This window comes from Poecilia reticulata, chromosome 18 (assembly GCF_904066995.2).
Source record: "Poecilia reticulata chromosome 18, P_reticulata-male-v2, whole genome shotgun sequence".
In the NCBI taxonomy this organism is placed as follows: Eukaryota; Metazoa; Chordata; class Actinopteri; order Cyprinodontiformes; family Poeciliidae; genus Poecilia; species Poecilia reticulata.
In genome coordinates this window covers 13548407-13570702 of record NC_088847.1, presented here as the reverse complement: position 1 = coordinate 13570702, position 22296 = coordinate 13548407, and the positions used below count along the sequence as shown (strand labels likewise).

The 22296-nt window shown below is 41.1% G+C and overlaps 1 protein-coding gene across 2 annotated transcripts in view; it reads left to right on the top strand.

Moving 5' to 3' along the window:
* LOC103480483 (insulin receptor substrate 1-B) overlaps positions 1-18935 on the top strand; it is a 52608-nt gene extending 33673 nt beyond the window's left edge. The window contains exons 4-5 of one of the 2 annotated variants that reach the window (XR_014084608.1): positions 10937-11601; positions 16778-18935. Coding sequence is in view for 1 of the 2 variants with exons in the window: in XM_008435440.3 (XP_008433662.1) it covers positions 16778-16785 (8 nt within the window). In the remaining variant the exon portion in view is untranslated. The remainder of the gene's footprint in view (positions 1-10936; positions 11602-16777) is intronic. The other variant, XM_008435440.3, reaches the window with a different exon arrangement.
* Positions 18936-22296: the final 3361 nt, after the last annotated feature.

Here is a 22296-nt window from a genome sequence, read left to right as displayed (position 1 = left end):
GTACAGAACAGTACTAAAACTTCACAGAATCTGTATTTATGGGCTTGTTATTAAGATGTTTCAAAGCCGTTGCTATGAGAACTTGAGCTAACGTTATAGCTACATCAGAAGTGACTGATTAGGGTCATGTTTACTTATTAAGTCAATTTTTTAGCCAAAATTGAGTTAAACTAAATTTTGGCTAAATTTAATCTCCTTTTTTTTTTTTTGCAATTGTTCATGACCTCTGACATTTTGTTAAAATTAAACATTGTAGCGCAAAATAAAGCAATCACTCATGTGTGATAAGGCTAAGCAGACTGTCTCACTGTTTTCTCAAAACCTAAAGCTAAGCCGTTGTTTTTTTTTTGTTGTTTTTTTTTTTAAAGAAGAAGGAAAAAACCTGAGAACCTCTTTGACTTGCTTTGGGATTGCTCAACTCCAGCAGCCTGCAGAGAGGAAGCTATAGGAGGAACTTCCACATGCAGACCCCCCTTCAGTTGCGTAATCCTGACACAGCGTTCAGCTGTTTGCGAAGCGATCAGGAAGCCAACAGGGATCTTAAAGAAACCAGCGCCCCGGCTGACAGTTTCCAGTGTAAACACGCGCCGACTTGTGTACGTTGCTACGAGTCGATATAACAGCCTCCCCACCACCTGAGCACATCTGGGACAAGTTCGCTTTAATGCTCTGGGAGGGCAGCCGAGGGAACACATGGCACCTCCACCCGCCTTACGTAACTCACAACACTGCGCCGTTTGAAGCGGCGGAGGTGTTTGCTCACCGCTACCATTACTGGCTGCAGAACGGTCATTAACCTTTAGAGCGCTGCCTCACCTCGGCCTCAGCGCCGCAGCCGGGCCGCCCTCTGATTTAAAGCGTGTGCGTTTTTTGTCTTGTGAATCGCTCAAACTGCAGCGTTTAGCAGACAGTGTTTTGCGTCAGGGTTTTTCTGCGGCCCGGAAAAATCTGGGATTCAACTTGATATAAGTATTTTCAAGCTCTGGATAAGTAGGATACTGACTACTGTTGCTACCTGCTTGGTGAATACTGCAGGACAATGACTTGATGCAATTTGCTTTTTGCTGGGTTTCCTGAGACGGAAAACTAGTTTTTAAACTAGTTTGAATAATAAACTGAGCTTGCTGTACCGTTAGATAAGTCAAATGAGTTGTATGAAAGTGCCTCCAGATGTCATTGGTTGTAAATTGACGCTATATAAGTCAAACTGAATTGAACTGAAGCCGGATTGCGTAAAGGAAGAAAAGAAATGCTGTGGAAAATTTCCAGATTCTCGAAGCACCGGTTCATTGGTTTCTTCCTCAAATTATTTATATATGCAAACCGTCCATCATTCTGGCCATCAATCCATCCGTTGGTCTGTACATTTATACTTTCATCCATCCATCACTCCATCCATTCATCCAAACAATCATTGGCTGCTTCATCCGTCTGTCCATCGTTGTGTCCATCACTCTGTCTGACCACTCAACCGTTGGTTTCTTCATCCGTCTGTCTGTACGCTCATCGATCATCCCTAAATGTTTCAATATTTTATCGTTAGTTCTCAAGGTACTGAAACAATCCGAATTGATTTGATCATTTTCCAGGTGCATTACTGCAAAGAAATGGTTGTGATGTCACGACTATTGGCACCCTTGGGCATTAAAGGTGGTTGAAGTGCCTCAAGCAGGGCAAATATATATTAGAGTTTTATTGCATGGCACTTGAATTATAATGTGGCACACGGTGTGCATGCATGTCATGTCAGGTTTATTAGCGTAGCACATTTCAGCGACAAGGCAGCTCAAAGTGCTTTACATCATAAAAACATCAGTCGTCGCTAGTATGATGTAATTCAATAAACATTAGATTTATTTTAAAATGCTATCATCAATACACATCCTATGTTTTGATCAGTGTTTCATTTATTATGAATGGAAGTAAACGGGTGGGTTCTTAGTCTTGATTTAAAGGAACTCTGTGTTTCAGGTGCCGCTGACAATAAAACCCTTTATATCCTAAATTTAAAATCTCCGCCTGGATATTTTTTTTGCTTATTTTAATTCTACGTAGTTCTTTAAATGTCCTGTGAGTTGATATATTTGCCCTATTTTTCATAACAACTGAAACTTTCAGTATGTAGCAAGTTATTTTCGCAATTTTCCGTCTATTTAAAGATCTCAGATTAATTTCAATTCCTGCTACGGCGGGGAGTGAAATTACCGTAAAAACCCGATATTGGCTGAAAAGCGCAACGTCTCTTTCAGAAACCGTTGGAATTTTTCAGATGGAGCATCGCGGAGTTACGGTACTGCAAATTTGACTGGATCGCTCGGAGGGGTTAATAGAAAGTTGGGTGGAAGGAAAAATGTCACAGTTAAGGGTGCACAGATTTTTCTATGATTTAATTTAAAAGAACTCATCTGTCCACATGCAGTAAAGTGATGACATCTGTACATCTGTTAAGTATTGAAAAGACTTCCTATCCAACGAGCTGCTGGGAAACGTGCTGCTGTTGCGAGAACACTGAGGTCCACTTCCTCCTCCTCCTCCTCTTCCTCTCTCACCTCTGCACAGCCGTCAACACAATGTTCCTCTCCACTGCAGGCGTCACAGCGCCCTAAGTGGAGCATTAGCAGCATCAAATTGGCAGTAGAGAGGAAATGAAATGCTCTTAACTCTCTTGTTTACTCATCTAGTCATACCTGCTCAAGAGTAAACAAGCTGAAACTGCACATTGAGGAGATGGGGTGGGGGGGGCGGCAGGAAGGCATCAGCCTTCTGTTTCTTTTAGGGTGTCATCTCGAATTAATGAAATTGTTTATATTTACGATGTGATTTTGTGCCTAAATTAGTAGGGAACAGGGTGTCTGGTTCCGTTTTGGTTCCGTATTTTTGGTGGCTCAGCAGAATCTGAATATGAATCATTACGTCGCGTATGGAACAGAATGGCGATTTTGTCACGATGTGGTTAATTTACATGAAACGGAAACTTTGTGTCCCCAGCTGCCTCCGCCGACCTTTAACAGGACCCATGAATTCATCTGATGCTGGATTTATTGGTACCCCTCCTGTTAATACCTTGCAACTCTATTTGTCCTCTTTATAATTAGACAACAAAGAGTGCCTAATAGGGGATTTCGCTTAAATAATTTGATTCAGCTGAAGCAAAAAATAAAATCCTGACACTTCAGGAGTTCTGGGTAAAACAGAGTTTTTTTTTATCTTAAATCCAAAATGTTTATATATTTTGTTTTGTTATAGTTACTTCGCTGAGGGCGCTGTAACTATAACAGCGCCCTCAGCGCTGTTATAGTTACAAACAATCAAACTATTGTTTGATTATTGAATTAGTTGATAATTATTTCAGTAATCAGTTCATCGCGACTAATCCGATGAATTGTTTTAGCCGTAATGTATAACTACATTTATCATCCAGATAGATTCTCTGTGTCCCAGCAGACATTACAAAGATTAAGACGTGCGATCAATATCAATAGATAATACGTCTGACAGAATATTCAATATTCAATACATAGAATATTTACTGATCTTGTGTCCAGAACTGCACAGCATTCTGGGAGATGTAGGCCAGGAAAAGGCTTCAGCCGCTCAACGCTTCACAGCAAGCTAAGCAAGGTTGGTGGCTTCAACTAACTCGCTCACATTTTAGTTACCTAGCAACAACCTCCCAGGTAACAAGCAGTTTCAAGTTCCACCCCCTCCCCCATCTTTGGTTACCTAGCAACAACCAGTTGAGGAAGTGGGCGCAGCAGCAGTTTAAGGTTTCACCATTGTGCCTCATAAATGCTTAAAAATAAAAATAAAAAACGGCGTGGAGTGAAAAAAAAGTGACGCCACCAACATTTGGCACATTTGGCAAAACTAATCAATAATTATTGATATTGACTGGCCGTCCAGTCTTAATTAATGACTTGTCTGTAAACAACAAGTCACTATTTGAGTTACTTGAACTCAAATGAGGCTCAAACGAAAACATGTTTTCGTTTGAGCCTCCATCTCTGTCCACTGCGCCTCTCAGCGGTTTCCTCTGTATGCCGTTTTACAGCAGATCACATTTACTTTACATGACAGCAGAGGGTTTTTTTTTTTTTTTTTGCCAACCGTGTGCGTGCGATGACAGTCAGCTTCGTAAGGCTCGAGTTGCCTTTTCTTTCATTTTGGTTTACAGTTCAAGCCTGCAGATACAACATGAAATGGGGTGACGGGATTTTGTTGCATGGACTCTGCTCTGAGTCTACAAGAAATGATTTGTTTGAAGAAATTAAAACCGGCTGGCTGCTACACACATAATGTCGCTCAGTGGCCGTGTCTTCTGAATGTGTCAATAAGCAACATGGCCATCATTTTATAGCCAGTGACTCCTATTTCTTCCCCACTTTCCTGTAAAAATCTTATGTTAAAATTTAACTTTTCCACACCATGTAAAAACAAAATGCCAACAGGTGTTTTTGTCTAGATTCTGGAGCAAATATCGCAGTACGCTTCTGGAGAACTATTTTTTCACTTATAACAAGACATTTAACACATGCTAAATGACATATAACGCATGTTTTAAGTGAGACAATCTGTCAGTGAAACCAGAGCTTTTTAATTCAATATTAAGGAATGATTTACTTTAATATCAAACTACCATATCTTGGAGAAAAGTTTTTTTTTTGTCTTATTTCAAGTGTGCTAAGATATTGACACTAGAAACTAGACAGAACTAACACATTAGTGGAACTAGACGGTTTCAAAAGCATAAATACAAAACATCACTATGACTTTGCTGAAGATGGATGGATGGATGAACAGATGGATGAACAAATAAACCGATAGGTTAATTGGATGGATCGTTGCAACTTTTGAAGAACTTTGACAGACGGCAAAGTTTGAGATTGCATTTAAATTTCCACGCTGTGTATTTTTACCTCCAGTAACAAGCTGACACTAATTGTGCCACAACTTTAGGAGTGAAGGAGTTCAAAAAAAGAGAAGGACAGAGATCTTCTACAGAGAGAAGAGGAGGAGCTGACAGAGCCTCCCGCGGGGTCCTGGATAAATATTTGCTGTGCGTGTTGACCAAGTCTCCTGTCTGCAGACAGTACGGCAAACAACCCACTCACTCCCTGCTGCATGCCAACACAGTCTGCATTGATATCGATGTGCACACACACACACACACACAGACACACACACACACCGATCTGCCCCACCGTTTGGAAAGCAACATGCTGCCGAACTCAGGTTAAAGAGAATCATTGAGTTTCTCTGTAACGACGAGAACAGAACTCAATATTTCACCGGGGTTAATATAGCCGGACCACATTTCAAAGAAAGCAACTACAGCCTCGCTATTAATAATTACACACACGCATCATGAGACCGCAGCGTAAGCCGAGGGTCATCGCACGAAAACACACGCTGGCTTCATGCGACGGGATCTCTGAACGCGCCGTCAGCAGCCTCACGGTCGCTCAGAAGATCAAACGGCAGCTGGAGAAGTGGTCGTCTGCTGCTGCTGCTGCTGCTGCTGCTGCTGCTGCTGCTGCTGCTGCTGCTGCTGCTGCTGCTGCTGCTGCTGCTGCGGCAGCGGTGGACTCCCTCACATGGAGTCAGTTCAGGTCAGCAGACGACGGAGGGACAAATGTATTATTTAAAATCATCCCAAGAGGAGATGAAGGATGGAGGGGAGTTTTTTTGTGTGTGTGAGAGGAAAATGTCAGTTTCTGTGCAGAAACAGACAGATAACCCAGATTCGGCGACAGAATGCGACGCTGCCTCTCTTTTGTGTGAATCTTTTTGCAGAAGTGTCTTATTGCATATTAAACCATTACAGGTGCAACCGAAAATGTGCTAAAAGAGGCTAAAGATGCTCAGGAGGAGGCGTTTCAGTACGCAAGGCGGCATTAAAACGTGCTGCTTTAGGAAGGCGTGCGTGGGCAATATGGACTTAGAGTTTTATCACAATTATTTATTGACAATGATGAGAATCATTGTTGCTAAGGTATTTATTACTTCTCTTTTAGGTGGCTGTGATGCACAGCAATCAGACCTGAGTATTACTCCTGACAATCATTCCCATTTGAAGTACGCTTCTTCAAGACTCCACTTTCTTAAATAAGTGTGATTTATTCCACAAAACTGCACATAGTAACCACATTTAATCATGTTTTTTTTTTTATTTACTTGTGAAATACAGCAGTGGTGCTTCTCATGCTTTAAGTCCTTCAGCCTCAGAACAGTGTCCCCATGCTAGAGCATGGTGGTGGCAGCATCATACTGTGGGGATGCTTTTCTTTAGCAGGACAAATATCTAGAGGTTTTCCTGAACTCTGGCTCTCAGGATCCTTCACGTTTTAGATGTCTTTTCTGAGGAAAGCATGCTGCACTTTTCAGATTTTCACTTGTAAACATTAATAACCTGGAATAACCCGGCTTCCGCGTAAACTAGTTTAACCCTCTCGTGCATGAATTATGATCCTTTATGTCAGGATTTTTTCCCCAATTTTTATTTTTTTGGATTTTCTTAAGGTATAACAAAAAGTGGGAAAACAAATTTTGTAAAAAAAAATAAAATTAAAAATAAAAATAACTAAATAAAAAAATTCTAGAATTTTTTTTCTAGGTGATCAGTTGGATTTTTCTCCAAATGAAAAGTTATTCGGAAAATACATCATTAGTGTTAGTCTTTAGGGGTGACTCGATGTCAGTATTTTTATATTTTCTAAAGTAGAAGTAGGGACTGGATATCATTGAGTTGCTTTTTCGTTTGTCTGCCATATTGGATTTATTGGATATTTTTTTGCACTTAGAATGGACGGCCAGCAGTTGACAGTGTCCACTTCAATGGTCTGTGTGCATTTTCAACATAAAAACCCACAAGAAACGCAAGAAAACGGCTTTTAGACCATGTCCCACCGCAGTGACCGCTATGCATGAAAGGGTTAATCTGCTACTTTTGCTCAAATATCCTCTGGCTTCGCAGCTTCACATCATAAAGTGTGAAGTTTTCAACAAATCCAGAACTGTTTGTGTGGTTACCCAGAACAAAATGTCACCATACATTCCAAGTTTCCCTTCCAGCACATAAAAAAAGGCTCACTTTTATTTGATAATATGTAATTAAATGAATGAAACAATATTAAATCAGTAGCTGTAAAAGTCTGCCTTCCTGCGTGCAGGTTTGAACCTGCAGGCAAATCGCAGGAGCGATGTCTGCGATCGAGTCTGCGAAGCTCTAAAACGTTGAAGGCGCAGCGGCTCTCCGCCCCGTCCGAGATGGAGCAACAGCTTCTTGTGTTTCGTGTCGTTATCCGTGTCGGATCCGGGGGCGATCCGACCTTCTGGGAGAGGCCTTGCTTAGAAGTGGAGACCCCACCTGCTCATCCGATCAGTCCGTATATCACCTCTCTCAACATGACGCCCTAACGTGTGTGTGCGTGTGTGCGTGCGTGCGTGTGTGTGTGTGTGTGTGTGTGTGTGTGTGTGGGGAGTGTCCTAGTGGCAGAACTTGTGGAGCAACACCAACACAGACAAATCATCAGAGATTGCAATCAACAGACAAAGAGCCATGTGAGTGTGCTGGTGGTATGTGAAGGAGAGGGATCACGTTTCCAAAAAAGAAAAAAAAAAGAAAACAGTTCAGGAACATGCCGTGTCATGGCGGCTTTCAATACAGTAGCCGGTTTGTGCAACGCAGAAAACGCCAACTTCACATAGATCGTCTACCGCTTGACTTTTGAAACTGCGAAGAAAATCCATGATGCAGCTTGTTGGAGAGATAAATGGAAATCTTTATTGGCACTCAGGGAGCTGTTGCGTTCTTATTGTTGGTATTTTGGTCAAAGGTCAAGACGCAGCTCGCTCTCACTCGGGAGTTTGTTCTTCCCGTTTCATAACGGATATCGCTTTGGAACGGCGGAGTCGTCTTCTGCAGCGGCGTGCGAGTTATTCGTTTCCAGTGAACTTATTTGTATTTTGTCACACTAAAACCACAAATTGTAATCGTTTGCTTTAACCCAGTTAACATTTGAAAAGTGCGGCGTGCTTTTGTATTGAGCCTCCACTTTGCTGCGGTTTCAGCCTCAGGTTTGTTGGAGGTTTGTTTCCACCAGCTTCGCACGTCCACAGACTGAGATTTACTCAGAATTGTCCAGTCAGGTTGGACGGATCCAGTTTGAACATGTATTCAACTTTATTAACTACAGAGTCGGGCTGCAGCTAATGATTATTCTAATAATTGATTATTCTATTAATTATTCTGACAGTTAATTGGATTAAAAAATTTACACATTCTGCAGATTTTTATTGAACCACTCAAGTCTTAGGAAAACATTATCACATCATTTGCACACAAATAATTGGATTCATTTTTTGAATAGGGAAATAAACTTTTTATTGCCTAAAATGCAACGAGATAACATTAAAAATTGGATAGAAAAATGTTTTTTTATATATATTATTATTGTCATTATTATCTTTACAGATTTTGAATTTGAACCAAGTAAAGTTAAAACTATTCCACTCAAAGAGTTTCAGGTGGATAATTTTTACAGATAAAGTTTTTTTGTTGTTGTTGTTGTTTAGTTTTTTGCTTTATACAGAATGTTTTTGTTTTTTTAATAGTTTTGGCTTCATTACTGTGTTGCTCTTTCAGCAAATGGTCTTTTTTGAGTCTGTATACGCCAGTTAGCTGCTAATCGATTACTAAATTAGTTGACGATTACTTATAGAATCACGATTAATTGATGAATTCCAGAGATATGCGTTTCCTTCGCGCTGCTGTTTGTGCCAGGAGCTTACAGGCCGTTTGTCCAGCTGGTTGAAGGTCGGCTTGTTAAAGAAAGACTCGCTTCTACAACAACACTCAAATGTGGAGGCAATCATGGGAACGCTGGACGCAGTTTTCCTGCAAATACGCCTCTTTTGCTCCCCCCAGCCCCTCCGACTCGGCTGCTCTGTCTATCCCTCTTCCTGACCCCACACATTCCTGCTCCTCTGTGTGCCGTAACACACCCCTCGGGCTTTCCCGCTGTCATATTTGCAGCTTGATGGCAACTATCTAAAGCCGCTGGTGCTTTCAGTTTTCACCCGATACATCGGCCTAATAAAAGGTAGAGCTGGAATTTGCAATGACCTCACCCCTCACAACGCCACCTCCTTCAGCTCCAGCTAATTCCTACTGATCCACCTACTGGGCCGTATTACATGCAAATGTACGTTGCACATTCGCGCGTTCCTGGTGTGAAAGCTGGCTGCACAGCTGCAGTAGGTGCTGCGGGCCTGATTGACAGCGGCAGAGTTAAAGACGGGACAGAGTGGGTGTGGAAGCGTAGTCAGAGCACATACCATTCGCCTTTCAACACCCAGCAATCTGGTTTCCACTGCAGCTGGCGCGCAGCGATGTATAGAGACGCGCCGTGGACTGTAATGTGACAGGATGTCGAACATGTGCTGTGTTCATCGGCTTCCGCTTCGAGTGTTAAACTGTTGCTAAAAGCCGGCAGGTTTTGCAAATCGCTGCTCCTACACGCGGACACCTGCTCTTTCTGCGGAGGTGTGCGGCCGGCCCCGGTGGCGACTGATGCTGCTTTTGTCCTTTTCCAAACAAGCCGTTCCTGTTGGTTCGGCAAACAATCGGAGGCCCATTGTCGTCCTGTTGGTTCTGTTTAGCTGAGCACTGGGTTTTCATTACCTGCTAAAAATACAGGTTAGCTAAGCACAAGCGTAAAGGATCCAAGCGGTTGCTACCAAACTGTTGCTAGACTGTTTTTGGGTGGGGGGAATAATAAACCAGAAGACAGGATGTGATACTGAGCCTTTTTCTGAATAAAAACGCTTTAGAATCGAGCACGATTGACTTGAGTGCTCAGGAAATTTCCTGCTTTTGCAAAAATCCGGTATTTATTTTTTTTAAACAGTTTTCTCAGTTTATAATGTCAATATTAATTATTTATTTTAAATTTGTTGGATGTTCATAAATAGGACAATCTAAATTAAAATGGCAGCATAAGAGCAACTGGTTTTACATTTTCTGTGTGTGGGGGAGGGGGTGGGGGGAATTCCATCCTTTATCCGCTGTAGATCCTGGCAAGTTTAGGACGGGATCTGTTTTTAAACGTTCTCCCATTTCGAAAAGTGGCTGAGAGAAATTGGCCTCCGTGTTAATCCTTATTCATACCCCAGATTAAAAGTTCCCAGATGATCAACTTTAAAACGGTGAAGCATGAGTTGCCAAAAAGCCTCACTTAGATGACTTTCGGTTTTTGATCTTTATCGGCGCAGAATTCCTGCTCATGATGTAAAGATATTGGGATTTGACGCCTGGATAAGGACAGGAAAATTAAAACGCAGAACGGGGAAATAAATGACTTGTAATTGTTCTGCTGCCGCTCGCCAGGAGACTCTCGTAAAAGAGTTTTTAGTCCTGGTTAAATAAAAAATAAATGCTGATGTCTGTGTCCCATTATCTATTTTCTTCTTTTCTTTCATTCTTTTTTGTGTCCTTTCTTCCTCTCTTGTGTCCCTTTCTTGTTTTTTGTGTTCTTACTTCTTTTCCTTCATGTTTTCCCTCTCTTCCATTCTTCTCATCCTCATATCCTTCCTTTCTTCCTTCTTCTCTTAGTTCGTTACCTCCTTGTCATTTTTCCTTCCCTCTCTCCTTCCATTGTTGCCTCTTAACACTATTGTTTCTGTCCTTCTTGTATCCCACTTCCCTTTCTTGTTACCTTCCTTCCTACCTTTCCTTCTTCCCTTTTCTTGTGCCCTGCTTCCCTTCCTAGCCTCGGTGGGTTTCCAGAATTTGAGCCTTTCATACTTTAGCTTAGACAAAAACACAAGTTATTTTGTATTGCCTTGCCTCAAGCAGACACTTAATGTGGGAAAATTAAACAGTTTGAGCTGAGACGTGACACGAGGAAGAGGATGATGAGTTTTTTATTTGCTGCAGGGATTAGAGAGACTGATCCACCTCTGGCAGTGACTCCAAGCATTGTGAAACCATCAGCTGATGCAGCTGACGCCCTCCACGAAGAAGCAATTCTCAAACCCCTGTAACTCGGAGAGACTTTCGGGCGGAGTGTCGTTTCATCGTCATCCTCGGCCGGACCGAGATTCGCGTCCGAGCAGCGACTACGGTGAAGTCAGAGGGTCGCCGTCAGAGGGCAACAAAACACGTCCCCCTGGCCGACAGACTTCCCGGCGTCTCTGGAAGAAATGAAATGAGGCGACACCGGAGCCGTCCCGCGGGTTGCCAGTTCTCTTCCTGCAGCTGTCTTGGTGCTGGATCCCGGCTCAGGTTGCGCCTCTAATCCACTCACAGGAGAGACGAGTTAATGAAGTGAAGCATGCAGAGCTTTGCACAAGGATCTGTGCCTCTTTGACTTTTTTTCACGCTGTGTCATGTTTCAACCGCAAATTGTTTTTATTTTTTATTTTTTTATTTTATTGGGATCCAACGTGACGGACTTTAGCTAGACCATTCTATCATGTGATGAACTTCTAACTCCGTCCTTCACATCAACTCCAACCAGCTTCTCTGTGCCTGGTGATGATGCTGCTACCACCATGTTTCACCATGGGAATGCTACTTTTCACTCTCCTTGAATACATGACGTAAGGGAAACATTATTACGAGATGCATATATTACATACATATTGCGAGATATAACTGCTAAACACAGTGGACCGTCGATGTTTATGGGAATTTAGAAGCAATACCTCAGATCTCCTCTAAAAGTGTTTATGATTGCAGCATGCTTTAATAGTTCAAACACCAAATACAGGAAACCTTAATCTTAGCTTTACTGCTAAAACTAACATGAATAGTCTTCCTCATTTCTGTTATTCAGGTTACAGCCAATCAGGATCGTGGAAAATAAAATGCAGCTCCTGGATTGGCCAGTCAAGGGTGTGTCAAGCAGCATCGTGCCTTCTTATGTCAGCTTCCAAAGCTGCTTTTCTGTAAAAACATTTTTTTGTTGTGCTTTTCAGGACGTCAGGAAGTGAAAGACTTCACAGGAAAATCCCCAAATACTAACCTGCAAATAAGGGAAGCCGCCGTATTGTGGCGATATCGATTACGATTCACCCTTCATTGTTTTCTTTCCTGACCCTGATGAAGACAAGCATCACTGTCACTCTCATGGGAATGGTGTGCATAGGATGATTAGTTGTTTTTTTATAATATTGTTATTTTTATAAAGATTTATTTTACATCAGCGTACAGGACACGTGGTGTGGCACGTAGTTTTGGTTTCACCAGAGCGGCTACATCAGAAAGTTGACACTATCCCAGACGTGGTTTGTGGTTTGAAATGACGTTGTGCTTTGTGTCGGCCTATCGTGTAAAATCCCAATAAATTGAAGTTGTGGTTGTAATGTGAAAAAACAATCTGAGAAAGTTTAGGCGGTATTAATACACTTGGAAAGCTTTGTAATGACAGCTCCGGATGGTTTCAGAAGCGAAGTCGCTCACTTGGAAAACTTGCTGATTGGAGAGATTTTATTTCATCCCTAATCCTGCGATGATTCTGAAATCCTTCGCGGTGGATCACAGGTCATGGACGGCTTACTCCTGGACTTTGAGGGAGTCTGTGTTTTTCACAAACAGGTCTCAGATTGCAGGTTAGAACCACACAATTTTCCGCCTGAATGGGAAGCACAAATCATCTCGGAGGTGAATTGCATCGTTTTCCATGCGAGGTTCGTAGAACTCGCCTCCGTTCCCTCGCAGCGATTCCCCTCATCGCTGGTGCTTACCTCCGTTTCCGATGATGGAGTGCGGTACCTCCGGTCTGCTCCTGTTTCTTTTCAGGCGAAATATAATTTTAGCCGACTGCAGTGGCCAGCGGACACAGTGAGTCATTTCATGTTGCCCCGCGTCATGTGGGGAGCTGCAGCGGCAGGAAAATGACAGACTGACACGCTAGATTTACGACCAGAGAACTGGGTGGCTTTCAATTTTTAAAGCAGCCGTTCATCGGGACGTCTTTCACACAGACACACACACACACACACACACGCACACACAGAGACTTCCCTGATTATACACACACACACACACACACAGTCACCAGCGGAGCCAGAGAGCAGTAAAAGTGGCGAGACGAGGACTGCGGAGGCAGATAGTCTTGTCAAACGTCTTGATTTAAACAGTCTGGCTGCAGGAATAAGAGGAAGAGAAGCACGCGGCCATTGTGATATTGATTTGCCCACAGATGGTGAAACGATTCGAGGAAATGAAGGAGATCGATGTGCGAAGCGCCAGGGGAGAAAATAAGAAGCCGATATCTGATTAGTGGGGCCGGGGGAGGAAACGTTTAATTGTAGCATGCGAGGCAGTCAGCAGCTTTAATTTTTTCATCCATTTGTATAAAGTCTTTATTGGGGAAAAGTCAATATTACGCAGCGACGTGAACAATAAACTACCCTCTTACAGATTTCTTCCATTTTTCTTGTCACACTTGTAAGTTTCGAAAAAATATATATCAAAGATAACCTGAGTCAATACAGCAAACAGTTTTCAACCTATTTTATTAAAAGTTGGAAAAATATCTGAAACGAACCACTTTTTTTATTTGCCTAATAAAAAAACCCCGTGCAGAATCAAGAAATAATTGAAACAGAAGCTGTCTGACAGCATGAAGAATGGCAAAAGACCTCAAAAAGCAGCACTTCATATCAAGATCTAGAGATATTCAAGAAGGAAAGGCTTAAAAAACTGTTGGGACTCTGTTGAGATCTTTTATCCACACATGGAGAAAACATGGCATAGTTGTGATTCTTCCCAGGATTGGCCAAAATTACTCCAACATAGACTTTCAGAAGATCACAGAAAAAAAAAACCATCTGAAGCAAAAATGCAAAGTGCATGACTCCTAACCAAGAGGAACATATTTCCAGATGGCATCTTGACGATCCCCAAGATTTTTGTGGAAAATATTCGGTGGACTAAAAAGACAAAAGTGTAACTTGTTACAGCCGGTGTAAAACTATCACCACCATGTTTGCCGATCATCACACATGGTGGCGGTAGTGTGGTGGTCTGGGACTGATTTAAAAAAAAAAAGGCTCCAAAAAAGGTTTTTTAGGGTGGCCTAGTCAAAGTTTGCTCATAAATCTGATTTAGGTGCTTTGGTATAACCTTAAACAGGTCATTGGTGTTTGAAAACCATCTAAAACAGTTCATAAAAAAAGAGTGAAGCAAAATGCCTCCGCAGTGATATAATTATCACAAACACTTGATGACGGCTGTTGGAGCCAAGGTTGACACAGGCAGTGTTTAGGTTTGAGGCAATCACTTTTTTTCTCTTGTTTCTTTTTTTTTCTTTTGCGCACAATTGAACTTGGAGAGCTTTTACTCTGGTTGCTTTCATCTGACTTTAAGATCTCAGCAAACCCATTTAAGCTACCTAAAAAGCAACAACTCCATAAGGGGTTAAATACTTTTTCAAGGCCCTGGAGCGTCTCCCTCTTCGTGGCTTTATGCCGTCTCTTTCTTCGGGGTACTCCAGTCTCATGGCTTGTTGTTGTTTCTGCTGGAGAGAGGGAGGCGATGTGCTCCGCTTCAGTCCGCCGGGGACCGGCAGGCCGGCTGGTGGCCACCGCCTGTGCCAAGGGTAGGAGGGGGGGCTAAATATAGCACACTGCATGAAACTTGGGAGAGAAGGAGGGGTATAAATATAGAGTATCCTGGTGCAATTAGAGAGCTGAGCGCTGCTGGGAAATTTTAGGGAACTCTCTGTGAGCTGGGTCTCTTCAGTAACTTTATGATGTTGTTTAGATTGGCCAAAACAGACGGAGTTCCTCCACCGTGAGTCACTGCGTTTTGCAGAAAGTAGCCCGGTTTAGCTGTTTTTATATTGCTTTTTAACCCCGTTTGCAAAGCAAACTGCACAAGCAGCCACTCATTTACTCCAAAATGGGACATTTTAAAACCGTAGACGCTCACAGCAGCAATTACACTCAAAGACACGTCAATTTGAACATCAACGTGATCTTTAGGAGCTTGTCGCTCTTTTGTAAAAACCTGTCAGACGGTACGATAACAGTTATAAGGCATTTTGTAAGGAAAACAATGACGGCATCAAATTAGGGAGCGGATCTGTCAGACGGGACAAAGACGGGACTCGTACAGTCAGAATCTCATTTGGGATCCAGAAGGGAGGAGAGCCTTGAGCGAAAATACTGCAAGTAATGAAAAACGTTTGAGCAAAAAATGTAAACAATTGTACGTCCAAGACTCCTTAAAGGCAATTGTTGCTATTACTGCTGCTGTGATAATCACACGATGCTTGTTGGGAGGATGAGACACTACTGCTTGTTTCACAGACGGACATGTAAACGCTTACAGTGTTTTTGTTTTTCCATGTGTCTGCTTCACATCAACCTTAAAATCCAGGACGCACCAATCAACTTTCTATTTAGTTATTAGCAGGTTATATGCTAAACAGATTGACCAAAGAGGCTTTTCTGTCTATTCTGTGTTGAGTAAAACTCTGATTAGTGGTAGGGACACATGCTTTGAAGCATGAATGGGGATAAACTTGTAATTTCTCCGTTTTCTTGCAACTCATATTTGTTTGTTTTAGTCTAGATTTATTGTGTGACATCATTCCCATTTTGGCCAAATATTCTTAAACAGATTAGCTTGAAAGAGGGGATCAGACCTCAAGGCAACGTGTCGGTAACTTTCATTAAGTGAACAAAAACTTCGGGATTTTAAGTAGGAAAAAAATCCATTCAAAGCACACGTGCCATTCTTACTTAAGTTATTTGTAATTTCTCATGGCATGCTATGCAGTCGCTTTGTCTTCAATAATGAAGATTCCCTCACCTCGACATGCTGGATGCTTAAAGTGACTGAAATGCCAGGGAGGTTGATAACAACCAGACTATTTACGAGCTCTCGTATGTTGCGTACATAGCATTAAACTTTCAGCCCAACATGGTTAAGAAAAACAATCAGTGCGTAATTTAAATTTTACACCATTCATCGTCATTCATGTGCAATTGGACGTTTTGCAAATTGTGCCTCATTTCTTCTCAGTTTGACTCGTATGAAAAGCATTTTTAGACTCTCTCCATTTCACTGTGCTTCATGGAAGCCCTGAATGCATTTTCAAGTTCCAACATTGCTGTTTTTAGTCCAAAAGTACAAGTTGCAAGCCTGCTGGCACATACAGAGTATTATTTGCAAAAATATTTTAGCGCTTTGAAGATCTGGCCAGGACATCCTCAGATGGCTTATTGTGTGACTGACAGATGGCTTCCTGACACCATGTGATTGTTTTTGTAGCCTCTGAACCGGGACTTTAATCCCATCAACGCTGCTGGGGATGACTATTTAAACTTTCGATTCTTGCTGCGGATGACATTTTTTTGCGCATACCTGTGTGTGTGCGCTTCTATGTCTTCTATGCACCGCAGTCACGCAATCACACGGCCTGAAAAACGCAGCGTCCGATCCGAATGTCTGTTCCCTGCTGGCCTAAAGTCAAAAGCTCACATTTGTGTGACCGCCTGTAGCAGTAGGTGTCCTCGATGTCTTCGTATCTTGCTGTCCCCCTTTATCTCTCTCCCTGTCTGAATCTCTTCTTTTTCTGCCTGTTTGACCGTCCTGTAAACTTCAGTCTTTCTTTCTGGGTCACTGAGTTCCAGAACCCGTAAGCAGACACTTGTATCAAACGTCACCCATCGTAATAAACCTGATAAATTGTATCTTCTGAATGTCCGTTTTATTGTTTGTTCCACATCTTACCCGATTGTGTTTCTTTTTCTTCCTCTGCAGAGTGCTGATGTCAGCGATTCATCCTCAGAGAGACAATCTGGTATCACTCAAAGCGCTTCGATGCTCCACCTTTCCCTCCTGTGACAGCCAATCAGACGGACAGAGCTGCTGGATTGGACGCAACCCTGAAGCACTTTGACATAAACTGATGGAAAATTTCTTTTATTTTTTTTTCCTTTTCGCTTTCATCCGGTTGGTTGAGCAAACCTACAGGGATGTGTGCCAAATGATATTCTTAAAGAGTAATTCGCTGCTCTCATTTCATGAAGTGAAAGCCAATCAGAGGACGGTACAGAATGGAGAATAAAGTGGGTTTTTTTGTGTGTGTGTGGTTTTTTTTGTTTTGTTTTGTTTTGAACCTGTAATGACAAAAGAGTACACATTTGGCTGAGTGGTATGTTTAAAAAAAAAGGAAATATGTAAAGTCACATAGCTGCTCAAAAAGTGCCTCATTTTCATATTGTAGCCATTCTAAAAGCTAAAGCTTTGAGTTTTGTTGTTTCATTCTTGACTTGATGTAATTACAGCTGATGGTGCTGATAGAGATCAGTAGCTTTTTTTTTTTTTTTTTTTTTACCACCGATGCGTTCATGTCATATAGGATCAGTGCAAGAGATTGGAGTTTGAGCGCTAACAACAGATTTTTATACACAAAGTAAAGTTTCTCTAATCAGAAACAGTCATGTTTTTAGCAAATATGCCATCTAAAATTCCAGACAGAGAGCATTACATCTGCTCTGGTTTTAGTACAGCAGGATCTTTGTTATGCCCTTTCCCTAAAAAAAAAAGAAAAAAAAGAGATATGTATATTCAACTTTTTAAGCTGATAGTGAGTTGAAAAACTAATATGATCTGCACATTTCCTAATTTTATTGAAATTAAATTTCCAAAGTAGCTAAATGTTATTTACCTTTAAGTACATATCACCAGTGATATCTCATTAGTAATACTTAAAAAGACTCAGGGCTGTATTTTCATTTAATATATATTATGTTTTTTACTGAGGTGCTAATTATTTTAATTAACAAAGTTTTTGGGTACTTCTACCACTGCCATTGTTGATGTTTATTGGAAGAAAGGATGTAATGAAAGAAAATAAGACATTCATCGAATAAACCCCTTTAATGCAGAAAATCATTGGTTTCCAATATTGGCACGTTTCCAACCTTTCTTTTATGTAACTGATGTGAAAATCAGATTTGTAATTCCAAAGAGTCACTTGTTTATGAGCGGTGAAAAAAAGAGAACTATCTGTAATGCACAGATTGTTTTTTAAAGTATATTTTCATAATTGATTGCATGCCATAAACTTTTTAATTGGGCATTTCTAAGTAAAATTTTAGCATATATGCTTAAGACGGAAATCAAAGTTATCGCTTAAGAGAATGTAAGAAAATTAAACAATCTAATCATTTATTTAAATTACATTAACCACCTTTAATTAACAAACTCAGGTCTTTGTTAGATTTTTTTTTCTTCTACTGAGATATTATTCGTTTTAATAAAGAAGAAATTCTGGAATGCGGCGTTAATGCACGTCAAAGGACGATTTGTATTTTCTATTTATTTTTTTAAGTGATCAGTCAATGCCAATGTTTGGCACTCTTGGCTTGCCATACTTTATTACAGATTGGACCAGCACTGAAGTTCACCAAGGTGACACAAATAACTGATATTTAGCCATTCGATCTGAAGTTATAATGCCCGAAAATGAGGAGTGACCGGACCTTGTTAGGGTGAGTTCAGACGTGTATTTTTAACACATGCCGATGTGCGTTGCCCATTTGTCTGTGGGCGTCTAAAACTAAACTTTTCTAAGTTTCTTTGTAGTTTTATAGCAACTTTGTCAGAATTTATCAACTATTACTTCGTTTAGCTGTGTCTGCATGAGAAGTTCTCAACAAAATAAAAAAAAGTTGCTACAACAATAACTCCAATATGACATGAACGCAAATATATGTAAACGGTACTAGCAACGTGCTAGCCTTCTTTCCGACTGTGAGAAATATTAGCAAAGCTGCCATTAGCTCTCTGCTAATCCATGTGTTGCATTTTGATGCTTATATTTTTTCCTCCTGACTTCTTCTCTCTTTTTTTAAAAACTGTTTACTTTCATATTTGCTGTTCGGTGAGCCATAAATAAAAGTGTTCAAATCCACAGGCTTGAAAGAAAATGGCAATTGTAGCAGGGAATAGTGCAGCTTGCTCGCTAGTTTAAAGCCAGCTGGCTCAAATTAGCATATTAGCCTGGACATAAATTCACTGTCCTGCTGACCACAACCGGGGTTAGACCCCCTATAGAGCTACGCAATCCCATTAGTGCTATTAGCTTTAGACAGTCGCTTAATCCCGTTCGTCTCAGGATGCTAAATAACAAACAGTACACAGAGCCGAGGACAGTGTCCCTATCAATAGCCATGATTATGCTAGCGTTGTATGGTCAGCAAATATTGATTTTAGCGTCTGTAAATGGGCTAGGAATCATTTTTGCTTTTGCATAAATCTGACAGCCAATTTGTTCTCAGTTGTTAATGTTAATTAGGACGTTTCATTTGTCTTTTCAAACTGATCAAAGTGAAAGTGCTTTAGCCTCTTATAACGACTCCTTTTTCTCCCTTTCCTTTCCTCTTCGCTTGCCTCTTTGCTTTAATCTTCGCTATGCATACGCGCTGAAGTGCCTGTCCTATTTCCTAATCTGCCCTTCTCTTTCTCTCTGCCCCATTTTAGCACATAGCGCTAATACATTTGTCATAGCAGAATATAACATGTCTATTTTTGTGTCCATTTCTCGGCTGTACAGTTGAAGAGTAACTTGCTTCAGTTTGTTCTGTGTAAAATTCGTCTTGTCAGCGGTCGTGGTCTTGATCCCGGGATCCGAGGACTTGATCATCACGTTGTCAGCTGTGCCAAAACACAGCAGCAGCAAAACTGTGCTGCTCCTGTCTCCGACACCACCTCAAGAATCAACCTTCAGTTCTCAGTTTGGAACACTTTGCTTTGTTTTATGATTGAAATGTACATTTTGATTGTTTTTGCATTCTGTCGCTGTTTGGCGGGAGGCTGCTCTCGCATATCTCTGCCCACAGTCGGCTCATGAGGCTCTCTCTGAGATAAAGGTCACTGTGGGAGACTTGTGTACGCTTTAACCTTGAATTTGCCTGAGACTTTGACTGGAGGCTTGGAAAAAAAAAAAAGGAAAAAAAATGCATGGAGAGAAAGAAAAGGCCACCGTGGAGATATACAACTTATGTCAGAATACATATGTCTGTTTAGCATAAAGAAATATACACCGCCTTTCTTAATAATTCATATCTGTTGAAGTTTTTCATATTTTTTGCTGTTATAACCTCAAACTTGAGTGTGTTTTACTGGAAGTTTTTATGTAGCACACCATCACAAAATGGTGCATAACTGTGAACTGAAAGACAAAATAGTTTTCAGGATTTCTTACAAATGAAATTGAGAGAAGTGCAGCGTGGGGTTTCTTTCTCAGCATGGTAGGGAAACACTTGGAAACTCTACATCTTTTGAAGTATGGATCTGCCAGCTTTGTAGGATGGATGGAGAACATCAGTTTTCAAGTGTTTTTATTGGATTTCGGTCTGGACCACTTTGATACGTAGATACACTTTGATTTAAACCGTCTCTGTTGTTGCTCTGGCAACAGTATTTATGGTTTTCCTGCTTGAAGGGGAATCTCCGTCTCAAAGGTTTTTCTACATCTGGTGGATTTCTCTGCATTTTGCTCCATCACCTTTAAATCAACACAGATCAGATTCACTGTCCCTGCTGAAGAAAAGCATTCCCACAGTATGATGCTGCCACCGCCATGTTCCACAGTGGTCTGCTCAGGAATTGCAGTGTTAGTTTTCCACCACACTGAGATTAAATTGCACACGCTGCATTTCCTTACTTATTAAGGACTTACGAAGGCAAATGGCTGCACTGGATTTAATTTGGGGACATTGAGGGATGAATGTGTGTAAATGCACAGTACATTAGTTATTTGGGTGCTACTTTATGGCGGTCTGTCACGCCGAATCCCAAGTAAAACACATTTTAGTTTGTGGTTGTAACATGAAATGTATAAAAACAAACTGAATGGGTTTTAATACTGTTTCAAATCACCGTATCTCATGCGTTTGCCCGCCTACAAGTCCACAAACTTTTCAGACTCTACAGCGCAACAACGCGGCTTTATTATGAGCTGATTGGGATCTGTGGGTGGATTTGCTCCGAATAATTCAGGAAAGAAAAACGGTTTGATCTCGACGGCAGATCCGACGCATCATTCCAGCAAAACCTACGGGCAAACAAATGAGTCGAAACTGTCATGTACTTTGGAGATGTTCTCATATGGTAACGCCGTCGTTTTCAGCCAAATGCTTCAGTGTACGTTCAGCCTAGAGAAAAAGTCAGCAGACTTTCTCTCCAACCGGACGATTAGGCTTAGCAACGCTGCCCTTCAGAGAGCCATTCATGGCCTTAGCTGTTCAAACTTGGTCAAACTCCCTGCATTTCCTTGCAGCTGATCTTGGCAAAGTGTTCAAAGGCCACCAGGTTCGTGGTGGAGCTCTGGCGGAGGAAGGCGTGTAGGTGGGCAGTTTAAGTGGCTGTATGATCTCACTCATTGCATTGTTAGCGTGTTTTTTTTTTTTTAGAAATTCTGATGTGCAGAAAAAAATGGTGCTGCTGCTTGGACTGAATTGTTTTATCTGCTCCTGCTGCGCCCCCCGAGGGATGGTACTGAATGGAAATATTGTAAAATTTAGTGTTGATGTAGAGCGTTCTACTTCTGTTGCTTGACGGAAAAAAAACTGACCTAAAAGAGAAAAAAAAAAAACTCATTCAACAAAAGTTGTTGTGGTTATTTATTTTCCTCTTTAAAATTTGTGGCTTGCAGTTGCTTATTGTGCAGAATATCACACCTTTTCAGTTCTAATTAGGGATGCAAGTCATCGATTGAGTTAATGTGAGGTTGATTGAGCTTATCAGTCGACCAGTGATTAATTGATAGGTGGCTATTTTCTTAAAAATCAGAGTTTTCTCTAGAATCTAGAAGACTAACCGTGTTTTCTTTAACATAAAGGGCTAACGTTTTCATAATGTTGGATTTTAAAAAGATGATTAAATATTAAAATTTTGTCATGTATTAAATAAAAGATTGTGGTTTTGTTACGTTGTTAAACTTAGACATATTAATAAAACCTAACAAAACAGGAACTAATTAAGTTGCTGAATAGGAAAATAAAGAGAATAAAGTGTAATTTAGTTTTGGTTAAACACTTAATTCCATGTGAACAGAGAAATGTTCACACTGGACTGTACGTGGAAATGTTAAAACGTCACTTCATGAAGAGATTTAACTCACAGCAGTCCTCAAAATCAACCGTGCTTATTGACATCATGGTTTTTCCATCATGTTACAATACAATCAAAATTTCAAACTAGAACCGCATAAAGTGCATTTTGCATCACACAACAGACTTCGTTTGGTCTGTTTCTCTTTCCCGTTCTGG